Below are 19,582 nucleotides of genomic sequence, written 5' to 3'. Positions count from 1 at the left end.
AGACCAGCGTAAATCAACAGTCAAGTCGCCAGCTTATGAATTGAAATCATGAAATGCAAAATATTAAGTAAAGGATATTTATGTATGTTCTGAAAAACAAAAATAACAACCATCCCATCCCTCCGTTCTGACTGCAATACCCTAATAAACCAGCAGCAAAACTAGCAGACCAAACAGAATGAATGAATGATATTGCAGACTAGTGTAAATACACTGGTTTACAACAGGACCCCATGGAAAATCAGCTTTGAATAGCTGAATATGGGCTATCCAGCCACTTTATCAGATGGAAAATGAACAAATGAATGAATGAATGAATGAATGAATGAATGAATGAATGAATGAATGAATGAATGAATGAATGAAAGAATGAAAGAATGAATGAATGAATGAATGAGATAGAGAGAAGGATAAGGAGACAAAGATCAAGAGGGAGAGACCAACAACAAAAAACAACAACTTCCCATCAGATGTTTTCATGAGGAAAGAGTCAATTGTATTACGGGCAGTGGAACAAAAAGTACACCAGAAACTGGATCACACAGGTCAAAAAGTTGTTAACAAGATCTTAAATTCATCCACAAAATGAAGGAAAAAAAAGCCCCATTGGGCAGAGCAGATACAAAAAAGGAAGAAAGATAAGACAACATAAACCACAAAAGGTAAAGAAAACAGCTCACCAATCACAGTGGAAATTAATTTCCTCTTGTCTTGTTTTGCTCAGACTTTTCAGCACCCACAATAATTGTGCGTAACATTCCCTTCATGTGTTGGACAAACATTTTTCTGAGGAAGCGCGGGTTCCTAATTGAATGAGGCTGCAGTCGTGGAAAAGTGCAGATGAATTTCTCAGTCGTTATTCGGTGCTTTACAGGGAGGTGAGAAAGAAAGCATGTCCAGAAGCAGGGGCCTGGATGGGCGACAATCCTCGTAAGCAATTCAAGCCCAACCCAGAGTCACCAAAAGGAACGACCGCGGATTTGATTTGCACATTGCTTCTGGCGCCAACAACCACGAGAAGGGAATGTTTCCATTTGCACCCACATCCAGGGAAAAAAAACCCCCAACTCTACGACCTGAATGAAATGTTCTCTCATTTCATTGTTTTTCTTTTTTTCCATTCTTTGAATATTTTTTCTTGGTGGTGGGGGGGGGGGGTAACTTTCCTAGTTTTCATGCACATCCCGTGTTCTGTGAAACCATTATTTGTGTAACCCACTGTGAACTATTATAATCACATTACCACTTGCCAATGAGTCAAATTGCCGAGAACATGACTTCTTTTTTTGTTTTGTTCTTGATTTTCATTCTTGATTATGCCAAGTTTTATTTCGCTTGAAAAAATAAATACAACACACAAGCTCACTGTGCCAACTAAAGTCTTTGGTACTGATCATTGTGATCTTTTCAGACTACCTTAAAGAGGAATGAAACCCACATGTGACTGCAGCAATAATAGAAGACAAAATCAGGGAGAGTTTGATGACAATTGGGGGCAATTCATTCAAAAGTGATCCATGCTTAAAGTTTCATCACTGGATGAGATGGCTACCCTAGTTTGTGAAGTCATGTTCAGAAAATGATACAAAGAATGTATAAAGAGAATCCCACAAAATTATTTCTTTGTGAAACATACTGGCACATGTTAACGGTAACATTATTCCCCCTGCTTTTTTAACATAGCTTACTAGGTCAAGTGCTCTTGTCATTATGCTAAAATGTAAAAATGTGTTGAATGTTCTTTATATTTTCTCTATATATATATATTTTCTTGATATATAAGTTCAAGCTTTGTGCTTATTCTTGGCAATCGTTCTGTATGCAAATTAAGATGTAACTCATGTAATTATATTACTGATGTATTGTATAATTGATGAAAATAATGATAATCGTTGAAAGTATTTATACTACTGTTTTGTTCTATGTTTATGAAGTTGCAGAAAATTGATGTATTTGAAAAAAAATGGCATACAGAGAATAAATCAAATCATATCAAATCAAATCAATATATCACTGTCACTAATGTTGTAATCTTCTACTTCAATGATAGCACCAAAGCTTTTAAGACTCATTACATTTGAACTGTTTCTCCAATATTCCTCAAACTTTCACTGGTGTATTTTACAATGTACCACTGTTGCTGCATTCATTCACACACATATATATAACATATAAACATATATACATATATATATCTCACTCACTCAATTATTGGTTTCATTCGCCTGTAATGCACTTCACTCTCTATAGCCCAAAGCCAGTATCAATATTTTCACAGGATATTCGAGACCTAACTGCTTGACCCTTCTCCCTAATTAGGGGGACGTCCTATGTTCAGAATTTAATTTATTTTGTGGGCCATATCTACCTTACCAAAGAATTTTCTGTAATATTAAATTATCCATAAGAGCTTACACTGTAAAACATTTTGTGGTTTTATGTGTCTAACAACATATACACAAACAAAAAAGCAGCCCCCCCCCCCAACAAAAAAATGAGATTGCATTTTAATACCATTTAAAACTGAAATCCTTCAACAGAACATCAGAACAGGAAGCAACTCAGGTATGATCAATACAAATTTAATCACTCAAATACCTTTACACGCAGGAGTTTTGTAACTTTCATGGAGAACAAGGAAGAGCAACAGCGACAAGTACATTTACCCATTCCTAATGGGACCAGGTTCCCATGGAAGCAACTGATATACGGGAACCTGGTATACCAGGTATACCAGGTATACCTGGGTCCTGTTTTATGAAGAGTTAAAATTGATTATATAGTTGATTTCAACTGTAAGTCTATGGCAGCCTGTGTGGTAAGGGAATTTATAATCGATTTTGTTTTGATAAAACGGGGCCCTGGTATACCAGGTTCCCAATATGAACACAAGAGTGCCTGCTTTCATGGTCTAAATTCATGTTTCTTTGTGTTATAATATCCCCCAAAATGGGTTTGATAAAAAGATAAGAGTTTATTCTCTCTGCACTTGTTCTCTTTCTGTAAAAAATGCATATATCACAGTATTTTTTACCTTATTTCTGAATTAGTATGAGCTTGCTCTACTACAAAACTCGTATGAACATGTACATTAGCGATCAAAGCTGAGCTCAGTAGATTTGTGTGTTCGCTGACCCCAGTCATCCCATTCAGGTGCCTGGTTTTGTATAGAACAAATGAGTCTGTGAGCCCATCAGTGCACGCTCTATTCATTCACTGCACCCGATTGATATTTCCTTTGTTCAAAGGCACATGTAGTTGACCTTGGAGGGGGGATACATGAACCACTTGACTGCTTTCGCACAGTTGGATTACCAACCTGTCCGTTCTCTGCAGACGGGAGAAAGGAATGTCGTTTGGGAGCATTAACCCGTTGAGGACGGACTGATTTTGCTACAACATGCATTTCCCATAGACACCTGCCCGAGTATACTCGGGACTCGTCCTCAACGGGTTAAAGACACTCAGGGAATTGCGGAAGGAATGGGTTAAGAATGCTCTCACTGAAATTAATGGATAAGGATTCAGTATACCCACAAACTGTCAGAGGACAGTAAAAAGATGAGTCACACCTACGAACATATTCCATGTATGATTCACCTCAGAATGTTCCAGCCTACACTCCTGAAAAAAAAATGCAGACAGACTCTCATTCTATCATTAATAAAACATAATGAAAATCCCACTCTCTCAACTTTTTTTTTTTACACCTGGGAATATTATTGCGGCAATGATGCCACTCTTTCTACAAAAAGACATCAGATATTGATTCAGCATCATTTTCTTTTTTTCCTGCTTACTCTAAGTGGTGGGAGATTATCCCCGAAGATGAATTTGATGCTGTGATGGAATTTTGATAATTCGTCGGCTGAGAATGATAAGGGCGTTAAAATGCCACTAAAGCCATACTGTTCAAGGCACCTTAATGCTATTCTCATTCTCAGCCGACAAATTGTGATTTGTATCTAGGAGGTGTTAAAGACCTGAAAACAATGCCTTCACAACTGCAAAAGCATTCTGTCTGAAACCTGTCAAACAAAGCTTCTGAAAAAAAACCCCACAGACTAATATTTCATGGAAGTCCTTTATCATTAAAACCATATCCTATGACGATATGGGCTTACAAGGTAATAGAAAGAACAATGAATAAAGGTTTTGATAGAAAATTGTGGCTTTACTTGACACCCCGGCCGTAATAAGGCAAAACAACGTAACTCAGAATATCATGTTCTGAGAAAAACGAGTTTGAAAATTCAATTGGTTCCCGTTTTTCCGTGATAAGAGTAAAACACTTCTGAAGCAGCGAAGTTTCTAGGGCATTAATAAGGAATATCTCGATAAAATTTCAGTAAAATAGGACTTCCCGTTTTAGAGTAATTGCCATGTTTAGAATAGATACAGCATTTTACCGAATCACAGCACTGTGCTGATGAGTAATTCTAGTTTGCCAAAAGAGCGTATCCTTACTTACGTTGTGCGAGAATCCTCACGCGGCAACATATCAATTAGGCAAAAGAACGTATCCTGACTTACGGCGCGTAAGCATTCTCCCGCGAAGCCACTTCAGTATGCCAAAAGAACGTATCTTGACTTACAAATATCTGCGCCTTAACCCTTTCATCAATGTAATTAGGCAGAATGACGTATCCCGACTCAATGGCAACAACCTCTATCATTTATTTATTTGACAATTTTCTTAACTGGATAATAAAAGTCCCGTTATATGTTTTTAAATATATATTAAGAATAGTAAAACACAGTAGCTTGCAAAATTATCGATGCAAGTGAACATTTTCATTTTTTTAAATTAAAACTTACCGAGTATGTGCTATATGTAATTAGTTATCTACCAATCACCGTAAATTTTTGTTTTTCTTTATTTGCATATACAGTTTATAGTTTATTGAGATGTCCATTCTTCTTTTATTATCTTTAAGTGTATGCTTTTTATCCCTTGATGTAAGATTTTTCATTGGGAACATAATTATACATTGTATTTGGTTTATCATTCATGTTGTTTTAACAAAAACATGGATTTGGATTAATATTGACAACTAAAGTTCGAGTTTGGGTAAGTCTGTAAAATGGATTTCATGACACTTCTTATGCCATCTGCTACAATTAAGATGAACTTGAAATATGTATAATTTTTAGTATGACAATGCATGAGTGGCAAATATTATGACTGTATGAGAACTGACAAAAAAAAATTAAATCAAATGGGTATTGAAAAAATTGTATAGACATCTGCACATACACGTCGTTTCAAAGACACATACACGCAATTTAATGTGTTGCTATTGAGACTCCTATTTTAATTTCTATCTTTTCTTTGATTTATTTAACGATTTCCATTGAGATGAAAGGATTTGAACAGAAAGAATGATATTTTGTACTCTGTTTATCGTTATAAGTTGTTAATGTTTGGTTGATTGCATGAATTGTATCCGTAAGGTTAAAACTTTTAATGATAATATGCCTCAATTCTTTGAACAGCAACAATAATAACAATGATTTATCAGGTAATCATGAATCCAGGTTTTAATGTTTTTAGGTGTAACTTGACCACTCACACACACACACACACACACACACACACACGCACACACACACACAACCAAGCAAGTACAAAAACACACAAAACACACACACACACATACACACCTCAGACTTGTCAGAGTTGCAAACATTTAATTCTCTCAGTAGAATAACTTTGAGAAAGACATGACAGAAATGTAGATGCAGAGACTGATTTACATCTTCTAAAAGGTTTATAGGGAAAAAATGTGTGTACATCTGTTTCTCAAAGACAACAGCATTACAAAAATCATTCGATTATTTGCAAGTTATATGACATAGATATGTACGCTTTCTTATTAAAATTTAAGAGAGAGTTTGACATGCCATCATGCTTTTATCACATTGAAAGCAAATCAGCAGTAACTAAACGTTGTCATGATGGTTAACAAGAAATAAAAAAAAAATGTAATTTACTTCCCGAGTAAAGTAGCTTACATGCGTACCACAGTTGAACAAAACCCTGGAAACAAAATTTTCGACAGAACGTAATTGTTGTTTTTTTTTCTGGAGATTAGTTATACTATTACCATATCAGACCTTCCCATCAATGTTTACCTTGGAAGATCAGAACATCTACAAATTAAAATTATAAATAGCACACATAATATTTTTAATCCTTACTGTTGTTGAAGATCAAGTGTAGTAAGAAGTAAATACTTGGGTAAAGAACAATTATTAGGCAGCTTAAACGAAGGGAAAATTTGCAACAGTATTCACTTTAAACACATTTCAATAAACGTCTTATCACAACAGCGATTTGCTGTGCTGCAATACATCTGCGTTGTCTGAGAACTCCTGGAGGGATTAGGCTCAAAATAAAATATGAAAATTTTGCAGGAAATAAGTTTACCATTTCCCTGGTTTTCTGAAATATGTGGACATGTTTCAATCGACATGATATTGATTTTGAGGGCAAGCATTTACAACAATATTTGATATGAATAAGTGATAGTTTTACCTAAAGTTGATACTTTTAGTCATCATTTCAAAGGGCAATAAGCCCTCATATTTTTTTTTTCGAAATAGAACCTTTAGTTTCATATTAATATGAAAACAAAATCTTTCTTGTGCCTTCATAACGTGAGAATAGTCATTAACACTTCACAGTTGAGTTTTTTGAGTTCTTAATTTAACTGTGAAAGAGTTACCTGATCCTATATAAACAATCCGAGTGTTATTATTTTTCTTCTAGAGTTGACTGATCTAGTGCACAATCCACTCCATCTTTCATGAGATTCTGACGGGCGTGCACAGCTGTTCTGAAATTTGTATAGTTGCTCTTTTCTCTGCTTTCGAACTGCTCGATAGACCACTGCAGGAAAATGTAAAAGAAACGGAAAAGAATATTTAACACAAAATAAGGCACTCTGTATTTTCCATAAAAGACAGCTAGTGAATTTCAACTCTGCTTTAGTTATATTATGTGATTAAATTCTTCATTAGACATGGTTGTGTATAACAAATCCTCTCTCACAGACCCCCTCCCACTGCCAAAAAAAGCAAAGGAAATGAGAATGAGTATTTAATATCGAAATACACTCACAATATCTATTATTCAACATCATACAAATACCCCTTGAGGATATACAAGGCCTGTGTTTGTTTTTGAGAGAGAATGGTGACTATTTCGTCAGTTTTCATTTAATATTATTTTTTTTATCGCTAAGGAATAAACTGTGAAATGTTATATTCTCAAATTATCAAAGAGTCATCATCATGGATTCTGCCTTCTTTTATTTTTTTCTTTTATAATTCTTCCAAATGCCGGCTTGTGTCGCCAGTGATAATGACAAAGGTGGGATTCATTTCTTCCCCCTTCTTCTACTTTTGTTGTATGAATTAATAGGTTATTATTCAACTTGTACCTCTTATTGTACTTGATACACTGCATTCCTTTTCTGTGCTGGTCTAGGCTGGCGGTTGGTGTGGACACTGAAAAGAGAGACATGGAAATATGTATTTCAACACAAATGTTAATATCATCTAAAGTACACGATTGGGTCTGAATATTTGAACTTTCCATAGTATGTAAAACCACCTAACTTAAGGATAGATATTTGAATTCTATGAGCTTTTGCCCTCAACATTTTTATGGGGAGGGGTGGAACGTATAATATGTATAGGATCTACCATGGCTACAATGCATTTTTTTTTTTGTATCGAAATGAAAAAAAAAATGTTTTAAAGAATATGTACAGCTGCCTAAAACTGCACAAAGAATACCCCCCCCCCCCCAAAAAAAAAAATAAAATAAAAAGATAAATCAGGCTTCCATAGTTAGCAGGTACAGAGTACCATTAAATATGACTTTATTTTTGTACGCTAATCTTAAGTTGATAGTATTCCTGTATGTATGAAAACACCACAATCATATTCTTCATCCTTTCAAGAAATAACAAACAAGATCTAAGACTACTTGTGTTTAACCAAAGATGTAGACCAAACATTATTTGTTGTCCTTGCTTTTCTTGCCAAAGTAATGATGTTAATGTCATTATTAGAACATATCGTCTTCCAGCAGTTCATGTTGCCACTGAAGACTAAATGGAATTCATCAGTATCAAGCTTTATTGTCATTAGCTTAAAGTCGAGTCTACTGTTTACTATAAAGCTGTTACTTTTTTAGACTTTTAGACCAAAACTGGATTTGAGGTAGAAGACGTCAAGTCGATGATCATTACAGCATATTGGGGTCCACTTAATTTATTTGCGCATAGGTACATTTCTTTTCAGAGTCACTACTTGATCTACTAGACCACTAGTAGTAGTACAAGTATCCTACATTTACATAGGCCTAGTCCTTATTACATTAGTAGAACCACAACCACACCCATACCAATGAGCCGCGTTTTGCCAAGCTCACCGAAAGGAAAGGCTGTCATACTCATAGCTGTAAGTTCGCTCTTTATTTTCATAGCTTGCTGAGTTTTTTGTTTATTTTTTTTTTACTCATCGATTTCTTAAATCTAAGTGAAAACTATTACCGAAAGTACTGGACCCTACTAGCAAAGCGTACTGTCGTCCAGTCTGTACAGCCCAATCGACGTACTTCGCACGGCTTCTGGTCGGGCTAGATCAAACTTAGACCTGACAAAAAATGTAAAACTTACCGGTGTTACCGCTGATTTTCTTTGTGGTAGCATTAACTGGTCAGGAGAATATCCATTCCATGACTGCAAAACAGAACAATGGGCATGACTTCATGGTTCACACTGCAGCAAAGCTTGCCTGCCAGTCAACCAGTCGGTGTAACTCTGCTTTTTCAAAAGCTGTTGTCGCAAGCGGCGCGGCAGCAGCGGCGGCACTACATACACTCACTGCCGCGGCTGAAATGGATCTGCAGCACGTAGCCGTAGGTCTAATACACATAGAGTTATGCAGTGTAGCGTGTGTTGTGATGGCCACGATGTTGATACGTTGTTTTGCCGTGCTGACTGAAGCGCGCATGGCCCTGATTTTATACAGCAAAGCGCTGTATGATGACATACGTTCGTTTGGCGTCGCAACTTCCTTCTTTTTTCTTGAGAGACCACCATGAAAAAACAGTGTATGTAAAGATACGTTCATTTGCCGTAACAGCGAAAATGCTTTCTTTGTCATTTCTATACGTATCTCAGGTTACGTTGTTTTGCCTAGCTGGAAACGGCAAAGTTGTGAAAAAGGTGTGTAAGATACGCTTTTTATCTCTGAAATGGCAAACATTTGAGAATTGAGACATTCATCATTAAAAAGAGCGCATTTTATTTAGGAGGCATATGCTCATAACTCAAAATGCCCAAATTTTGAGTTACGTTCCTTTGCCTTATCACGGCCGACCCGCCCCAAAGCCTTTATGGGGTATAAATACCTTAAACACTATCACTAATCTTTTTTACCCATCCCCTCGCCCCTATAGCTGGAAGACTAGAGCTCGCAGGTCGTTTACCCTCTACGAGTGGTCTCCTGCTGTAAACGCACTGTATTCAACTGTTACCTTTATCTTCTGACACATGGAGTAAGATTGGAGGAAAGCTTGAAGAAAAGACTTCACTTTATGCTCTGTACTTACACCACTACTAACACTACTAGCAACTTACATAATTATTCAACATTACTTGTTGAACTAATGACTGGAAATAACTTTTTTCAAAGAGCGCAAAAAAGAAGTGACTTTTGATTTTGTTTGCTACTCATAACACCTTCATCAATTACATGTCTTTTATGTCTGCCCTTCCTGTAGATTTCTACTACCACTGGACATTCCTAAATTAAGTTACAGCTGAAAAAAAAAATCTAGCCACAATTCAATGACCTTTGACCTTGATGAAAAATTCAATCATGTCATCTATACACCTTGTGTACATGCCTGAGCCAAGTAAAAAGAGAAAGTCAGAGAGTACTGAATAGCAACAGCCAGTAATGAAATAGAAGCAGAGATGGACAACCCCAAAACATAACACTTCCGGCCATTCAGAGACATACAGCTGCCTACTTTTGTATCATATGTCTAATTTTTGACCACACAATATGTACAGCATATCATCTGTAAACCACAGTTTCCGATAACAACATTCTAAGACTCTGATTGCCCTACATTCATTCTTTTTCATTTCTATTTTTTTTTTTGCCAGCAAACTTCCATCTCCACCGTCTTCAAAGTTTCTTGTTGCAGTTTGCGGATGAAAATCGATACGCGCACTTGCACCAGATAAAAGATTAATCAGCCGAACCATACGCGCATATGCCGTGTGAATTTCATCTTCTGCCAGCTCAACCCGAAAAAGATACCCTGATATCCCACACATGCCGTTCCACTGACATTCGCGGGATCTCTTTTTTCTGTGCAAAGGGATGATTTTTCTTGTTGAACTTTTTTTCCATTTTTGCCGATGGCAGTAATATGAGTAACTTCTCCATAAATTTACTCTCGGCATGTGCAATATTTTCCAAGATATCAATATGATACTATTGTGTAAATTTCACTCATGTGAATGCGGCACTCATACTCCTACATACAAGTATAACAATGATGACGATGATGATGATGATGATGATGATGATAATGATAATAATAATAATAAAAATAACAATAATAATAATAATAATAATAATAATAATAATAATAATAATAATAATAATAACAACAACAATAATAATAACAATAATAATACTAATGATAAAATCAATAATAATAATAACAATAATAGCTGTTACTATTACTATTACTATTACTATTATTATTACTATATTCTAGGGTAGCCTCTTCAGTGTTACAGTGGTACCCCTGCTCTACCAGCAGATAAAATGGCCTGCCTTATCCCTCTTCATGTAGATGGATTAGGCAGATTGAGAGAATGGATAAAAAAATGTGAAAATAAAGGAGAGAGAGAGAGTGAAAGAAAGATGGAAGAGAAAGACAGACAGACAGAGAGACAGACAGAAAGACAGACAAGGTGAATGTGACAATTTCAATCTCTGGATGCATCGCGGATCATCCATACATTATCTTCATTTAAACCTAGGCTTCTGTATGTTTGTTTGCACATCTGCAGAAACTGAATTAAAATCTGACAGGCCTTGGATGATGCAGGCGTCCGAGATTTGAGGGTTCTGAAAAGTTTCTCTGAGAAAATAACACTTAAATTCTTTAATCCCTCCTCCTGCAACTGGTTCAAACCCATGAACTGCAGAAGCTAGGCCACAAGAATGGCATAATTGTGACCTGCTACAACAAAAGGATCCAAAAGTCGGGGAGGACAATTTTCTGAAAATGGCATAATATTATTCCCGTACCCTTCTACTTTAATTTCATATATAGCACAACTCATAAAACTACTCGGTTGCGAAGATATCGATGATTTTATTAGCGCATGTAAAGTGGTTGAGGAAATCAGAGTTTCGAGAAAAACGCCTTCAAAGTTGTCCTTCCGACGCTATCATGGTCATGGGAGGCGAGACAGTTTTCACCGCTTGACAATAGAAGGCACGCTCCTAGCTACCATGTTCAGTCAAGCTTAGCGCCAACGGTCTCCGCATGACCAATCGGTAATCAGGATGCCACGCACCGACCAATAAGACCACTCCCTCGTTGCTACGGGGTGGAGTCTAGCTGTGGCGCTAAATCCAAATCTTCGGACACGTTTCTCTTACATTGAAAGTCGGAAAATCATGGCCCAGAAAAACGCTGATTTTTTGCCTTTCCTTTGATCATTTAGCTTCGAAATTTCAGCAGATGATGGACAAAACATTAGACTACAGAATTATGCCAAAAACAGAAATCCGATTGTTTTGACCAATTTTGATGATGTGACTTCAAACTCGATTTTCTCGGCTTGGCCGTCAGCGACTTTAGGATCCTTTTGTTGTAGCGGGTCACAATTGCCCCTTCAAAAGGAGGTCACCTTACTGGCTCCCCCCCCCCAAACTTTTAATTCATAGCATCTACACTAACTAAAGCAAGGGACTGAAAATCCCATGAATCCAAATTCAAGAAACTCAAACCCTCCTTGAACATATTGCCAGATTTTGTTGGTGCAAGACCCACAAAATTCAGACAAATCAGAATGAAATTTATACAAGGGGCCAAACGTTTCAGCGGTTTATGAATTAAGCTGCTTCACAATATTTGATGCTCTGTAGTAAAGGAAGGCTTACATCCCCCCTCCCCACACACACACACACAAGCACACATAAAGGTATCAGGATTGCAGAGAAGAGATCATTTTGATCTTTCCCTCTTTCCCCCCCCCCCCCCCTCCTTATGGGGAAACTTCCTCTTTCACAGAAAAGATGACTGTATGTCCACAGATTATTACTCTTCATACTTTTTTGACAGATATTTGGCTGTCCTAACCTTTGTTTAACCTGTCGAGGACGAGTTGATTTTGCTGTAACACGCATTTCCCATAGACACCTGGCCGAGTATACTCGGGACTGGTCTTCAGTGGGTTAAAGGTCCTGTTTACCTTTAGGAGCAGTGATTTTAAAAAATGTTCAAGATATCACATTTGATGCATATAATTATGTAGGTCTGTTGTATCACAAAACATCCTACCATTTGAAATTTTTGCAATAAAGCCTAAAATATAGGGAGATATCAGTATTTTACTCATTAAACCATAACTGTAGACATCTTAGTCTGGAAACATTTTTATTATAACTATTGTTCACATTTTGTGTATTTAACAATACTTAAAATTGAGTATACCGATTCAAATTTTTACAGTGGTTGTTTCTATCCTTAACTTACATTTTAGAACTATCTTAATGCACTAATGCTGGGTTTTTGTTTCTTCTGCATATGGTAAATTATGCCTTTAAGAAGAGAATGTCAACTTGCTAGGCCAATTTTTATGCTCAAGGGAATTTTTGTGTTAGCATGGAATGATTTTTCCTTCTTTCTGCTTTTCATTCCAGCCTATCTCCTGCTTTTGTGTCATTCACATTGCATGTGGCTGACCACGAATACATTCTCCGCTTCATCTCACACTGTGCAGCCCCCGGGGATTTCTGCAACACAAGAAATTATGCAAATACCTGCTAGTCTGTGATAACCCGACCAGACACAATTGCAGTGAGCAATGATCGGGGGATGGTTTCTAATGTACCCCCCTTTTCTCTTCCTCTCACTTCACTGGCTTGCTTCTGTGTTCACATGGAGAAAAAAGGCTTCTGGGACCCATACTTCACCAGTTTTGTATGTCAGAAATCACATGTCAGCTCTACATTCACCCCTGTAGAGTGAAGTAGGTATCCCATCCAGCCTGGTGTGAGAAAGGGCAACATTACCATGTGACTTTTGAAGTGTAAGGTTTGCATATTGATTGGGTGAACAATCCATGGATCACCGAGTTAACTGTTCCTTACAGGAACCTAGCTAGCTGGTATACCAGGTTCCTGTGGCATCAGCTGATATACAGGAACCTGGTATATCATACCAGGCTCCTAAAATGTAGACAAGAGTATCTGCATTAGTGGTCTAAATTCATCTTTGCGTGAAAAAAATGACTTTGATCAAAAGATTAGAATTTTTCTATCAATATCTGTTCTTTTTCTGTTTCAAAACTGCATATATTTTTGTCCAGTTTACCTTTTTCTTACATAATAGCACTGTGTTGGTTTTGTTACAAAACTCGTATGAAAAAAGTATGTAGCTACAAAGGTTGAGCTCATTAGATTTTTGCTTTCACCGACCCTGTTCACGTGCCATTATTGCCTCTAACAAAAGAATTTGCAAGCCTATGAGCACATGCTCTATTCATACTCCATGCCTAATCGGTAAATTGCATTGTTCGATGGCACATGCAGTTGACCATGGAAAGGGGATACACATAGGCCTACAACTTGACTGCTTGTGCAATGAGGATTTACAAACCTGTCTGTTCTCTGTCCTGCAAAAAGAATCTTGTTTGGGGCATTGAAGGCTTATCGAGAATTGTGGGAGGAATAGGTTAAGCAACTTTTTGAGTGACCCGTAATGCATACATTGCAAGCCTCTCAGATGATATTGACAACTGTAGCATTCCAGCAGCATCAAAGCACGAAAATTGTATTTTTGCACTTAATGACTGCAGGGAGTGGGTTATCTGGAGTACCAGCATGAATACACAGGGCTCAAAAGCCCTCTGTGTGGAAAAAACCCTAACTTTCCAAATCTGTCAAAGTAACCAAATGAAAGATAAACAATTGCAACATGAAAGACACACAAGAGAATTTTGAGATATGACCACAATTATAACTTGAAATATCTTTTACATGGTTGCTACTCCACCATAATAATTGTACATTAAATAAAAATGAAAATGAGGATGATAAGGATGATGATGAACTGATACTCACATGACAAATTCTGGAGAACTGCTCATCTTTTTTCTCCTCGTCAAAATTGGAGCCGTCGAAGCCAAGCAGAAACACACAAATAAGAGCAGCGATGCAGCCGAGAGCTGTGACATTGTTTACATGAGGCTGGGAACACTGGATGTATCTAGATTAGAGTAATAAAATAATTAAGTAAAGATGATAATTGGTAACACTGTAAAATGAGGAATGTTCATGTGCATTTTAATTTCGCAAATTTGGCGAGAGCGAAGTTTTGCAAAATTAAAGTGCATGCTAAAAATCTTGTCTACACTATATGCATTGAATGTTAGAGGCAACTCACGAAAATTTCATGCTGCGAATAAGGCCATCAGCTCCCATTCACAAAAATTCCATGCCGTAAAAATGTTGTGTTATACAGTATCCAAAAAAAAAATCCCTGCTTAGCATCAAAGTAAAATGGATCAAAGACAATAATGCCACTGTTGAATTTCACAAAGAAGACAATACTTATCACTTTTTCAATCTCTGCCTTCAGTTTACTTTTCAATGAATTTCGACAACTCAATGCAACGAATATCTATTGACAAGAATTGTTCACACTTGCAAAACTCTTTAGACAATTACATATCACCAGCATAAATAGCCGCGGTCAAACTGGCAAAAGATCACTAAGTCTTCACGAAGTTTGCTCATCCGCCCACTCTAGACGCCAAACTCCTTGACCTGTAAGTTCTCGAAATTTAGGTCACTGGTGCACATGCACAAAAAAAGAAGAAAGAGCGCAATGTCTGACAGCTACGATTGTGATGGAACAATGTACACACGTACATCACAATGAAAGCGCGCTTTGGAGGTACGGCCTGCGAACAGATGGTGGACTAGTCACATGAAAAAATTTGCAAAGTTTTAGTTGCTAAGCATTCACAGTGCCTAATGATCAATAAGATTAGTGGGGGTCCCGGAAATATAGCTAGCTTGTGTGGAAAGTTTTGTGAGAAGTTCTGAGAGAAGTTTGCAGTCACACTGGCAAAACTTCCAGATCTTAAAGACCGTGACTGTAAACTTTGTGATCTTTTCCTAGTGTGACTGCGGCTATTGCCACTGTTCTCCGACCTACCCGGTGTGTTGGAAGCATAGATTGAAGCCGATGCAGAAGACGGCAAAGCAAATGATGACGCTGGCCAGAACGGAGACGCAGATGAAGAGCTGGCGCGAGATCCGCTGCAGGTGGATCTCAGTATCTACCCCATCCCTGGGTATTCCTGTACCTGTAGCAAGTAAGATGAGCAAGAGAGCATGAAGAAATGACTGACACAGACATAGCAGTGGTGGTAATTCTATGCAAAAGTTTTCCATCTATATGGCTATAGCTTTACATGGCTAACCTATACCCACTCAAACAAGTATACAAATGACATCAGAATAGCAAAGATCAATTCTGCTGATTAAGCTCTTTTCATCTTTCTTATTGTGGACAAAGTTCTTCTTGATACAGATGACAGTAATATTTGAGGTAAATTCTATCATTTGATGTTCTATGAATATCAATACAACATAAAGAATTGTGAACTTTGAATATCATTCATGTCATATTGTTAACTTTTAGATTAGATTCATATATTTGAATCCTTTCAACTGCAGTATATCAGCACCTATAATTCAAATCTTTAGAATTAAACTGTCTTTATGTCTTTTGCAAAAGTTTATTGCAACCCATCCCACAGATTCAAGCTATTAATTTGAATCTATCCTCCCAACTCTTAATTTGAATATATCCTCCAAACTCTACTTTCTTCGATCAAAATATATGCACTTTCTGCTCAGATCATTTGATTGAAATCTCTTTCTTCGAGCAGGCTCAGCGGATCAAAACATTCATCAAGTCCAAATTCGTTGAAGAGGCATGGCATGTGGCGTTGGGAGAGAGACGAGAAACGCGCTCTCTTCAACTGAAGTAGCCGATGTCCTTCAGTGGCCGAGGCCCTCCCAGTTTCCTTGTTTTGGGCCTCAGTGCTCTGTCCGCCTTTGCAGCCTTGGCCTTTGTTGGTGGAATCGATTCCACCGGCTCACACTTGCTCAAGTTCACTCGCAGCCTTGACTGGCTAACTCTATGAGCATCAAGCACTTGCTCTCTTCCCTCAAAATCTTGACAAGGTGTTCTCAACTTTTTCTCTCTCTTCTTTTAACAGTGTAACATGGCTCCTCACACTGCTTGAACATTAAAAACCTGAAACACATGTTCACATGCAGGTACAAACAACACATTCTACAAAAAGTGCAAATTCACTCTCCCTTGTTGTTATGCATTAAAGGGCCTTTCCGTCATATGTTTGAATATATAACTTGAAATATATAAGTTTGAATATATAGCTTGAAATATATAATTTGAAATACTATGTTTGTTGCCAATAGATTACACACATTATGTAGTTATGTTTACATGCAAATATATATCAAAGTCTACAAAAAGAAGTAATTACTCCTATCTCATTTGAAAGTATACCAGATATCTTCCTCACATATGTCGAAATATAAACCCTCAAAAATATATACTGGCATATGTTTACATACAGATTTAAAATGACAATCTATACGGAAATACATTTTCTTCTTTGATACTACATTTGTTTATATCACAAAACAATATGCTAGAATATATAACTTGGAAACTACTACTTGAAATGCATATCTTTAAGCAGCCATTGTAACACATCCCCTATCATATCAAACAAACATTAAGAACCTAAACAGTATAGGAATATTTTGAATGAGGGAAGAAATTCAAGAAACCTTTATTTTGACATAATTACAGCAGAGCATAAATGTGTACAAATAGACTAATATTCATAACAGCAACTCTTCGGGTTACCGGTGAAATGTGATGTTGTTTAAAAATCATCTTGTCACACTTTTATTATAATTTCATCTCCCAGCTTATATTTTTTTTTTTACCTTGAAGTCTTACAGTACATCATCTATCTCTGATCTTTAACTCTTTATGTGCCACATTCGCACGCAAAGCTCAGATGACGGCATGCCAACTTCGCATATTCTGTTCAAACCCACAAACCAGCCCAAACCGATCGATAAATCGCCAAATGCCGCAGAACAATGAAAGCTTTTCTTGCGCTTCCGTTTGTCTCACTTATAGCTGACATTTTACGTGGTGATTGACTATCAAGCGGTATTCCCAACATATTTGCGTGTAAATTCTACGTTTCTGTCACTGTTTTATGCGCAAAAGTCATGCCTTTACAGTAATGTAGCTACTGGTAATTTCAAAGAAAAGTAATCATTGGTATGTCATACAATCTTATTCAAAGCAAAGCTTACCATTTTCTCTGCAACTTTGTTCCATATATGTCCAGCTTAACATAAATCTATAGAAGTTACAAAGACAGAATGTTTTCTAAAAGCATGACTACGTTGGTGTCTCAGAATAATGTGGCACACAGGGGGTTTCCGCCATGGCACACAAAGAGTTAATCAGCTGAAATCATTTCAACTCTAACCTTCTTTCTCTGTCTGTCTGCCTGTCTGTCTGTCTGTCTGTCTGTCTGTCTGTCTGTCTGTTTTCTTCCCCCAGAAACCCCACACCCCTTGTAACAGCTAAAACATTTTCTCTAAATCATGCATAGCCTCTTCAGTTGTACTTTTTTTTCCTCACATTCTCAACATTTCTTTCCTTCAACTTTCTTTCACTCCTTTTTCTCCCCCTTCTCTCTGTCAAGTAACCAAAATCTGATTAATGCTCTCTGCACAGCAGCAAATATAGGACAGATTTGTAGGCCAAAACAGCGATCCGTGCAGTCCTGGCATGGGACCATTTGTTTAGGTGGGACATGAAGTGTCCACTAATCAAATTCCCGACCCTAATCCAGCAGAAGGATCGTACATACAAGTACACCTCACACTTGACATGTCCTTGCCACGGTCGGGAGGAGACATCTCTTAATTGTGTGTCTGCGTCTGTGTGTCTGTGTGTCTGTCTATCTGTCTGTGCCTCTGTGTGTGAGCGAGTGTGTGCATCTGGATGGTTCTGTGTCTTTATTGTACATTCTTGTCTCCTCTGTACAGCAAGACATGCTAACATTATGCTAAGTATTGACCTTGAAGAAAGATAGGGGAGGACAAACACCTGGCATAAAAGTGTCTGCACACACACATACACAAAAAAAAATGCATGCATAACACAGACATAAATGTACATGCATGCGTTCATACATTATTACACACAGACAGACATTAATACACATATGTATATACACATAGTTATATATACATCCATATATACACATTCATACGCATACACACACACACATACATGTAAGGGCACACATATGTATATAAAATGACTAATGGAGGTGTGAGATAGAGGCACATGGATATTGGAAATTGGAAATTGAAATGCTTTCTGCCCTGACTGGCACAAAAACTAATCAAAATTAATAGAGAATAGCTAATCCCCACTATCCCTATTGTGTTGCCTTATTTGACTGTGGCAAGTTGCTACACCTCATTTTTCTTACTAATGTACAATTAGGTCAGGTTTGGAGGGATAATCTGGATGTTCATTAAAAACCTTGCCAAGTTAATATAAAGTGCAGAGGTGCATAAAGGGTCGGAAAAAAAGAGAAATAAAAAGACAGAAATAATATTCATGTAAAGTAACACAAAAAATATTCCTGTGAGAGAAATTATTTGTAGATTTTTGTAACTTGTAAATCACAGAGAAATCAGTAGAAGATTTTCATGAAATGTAACAGAGTGAAAAATCTAGAGAATGGAGTAGAATGAGGAAGAATGAATAAGAGGGAGCAAGTTGCTGGGGATCATCGCGAGAAAGTCAAAGTCGGGAAATGGTATACTGAGACTAGGATTGGGTCACGACTCAAATGGAGGTCAGTGGAAAGCTTTTAAGCAGCAAACTAATCCCAGGGAAACAGAGCAGCGAGCCCTAAAATAAAGGGTTTCACACTCCACTCGGGACAGTCGGCACACGGAATTAAAAGGGTGCGAGCGTCATGCAAAATTTAAACCATTGTCACCCACTAGATGAGTGCACAGCCATTTGCACCGAGTATGGACAACGTCACCTGCTAAGTTCTCACTTAACACTTTCAGTCCTGTCAACAGTATGATTATATACAAAGTCAATGGGATTTTAGCCTTGTGGAACTAAACGGGTTAAAGGTTTTCTTTG

General features: G+C 37.3%; 1 protein-coding gene across 1 annotated transcript in view; it reads right to left on the bottom strand.

Annotated features, from left to right (window-relative positions):
* Positions 1 to 19,582, bottom strand: part of LOC139709422 (gamma-aminobutyric acid type B receptor subunit 1-like) — a 318,845-nt gene that overhangs the window by 8,390 nt on the left and 290,873 nt on the right. The window contains exons 10-11 of the mRNA XM_071621390.1: positions 15,497 to 15,647; positions 14,398 to 14,542 (exon numbers count right to left, since the gene is read on the bottom strand). Of these exons, the coding sequence (XP_071477491.1) occupies positions 14,398 to 14,542; positions 15,497 to 15,647 (296 nt within the window). The remainder of the gene's footprint in view (positions 1 to 14,397; positions 14,543 to 15,496; positions 15,648 to 19,582) is intronic.

Source organism: Diadema antillarum, unplaced genomic scaffold (assembly GCF_040938485.1).
Source record: "Diadema antillarum isolate AM-2024a unplaced genomic scaffold, OU_Dant_1.0 seq00001435_RagTag, whole genome shotgun sequence".
NCBI classification, from domain to species: domain Eukaryota; kingdom Metazoa; phylum Echinodermata; class Echinoidea; order Diadematoida; family Diadematidae; genus Diadema; species Diadema antillarum.
The sequence above is the reverse complement of the archived record's forward strand: the minus strand, read 5'-3'. Positions and strand labels throughout refer to the sequence as shown.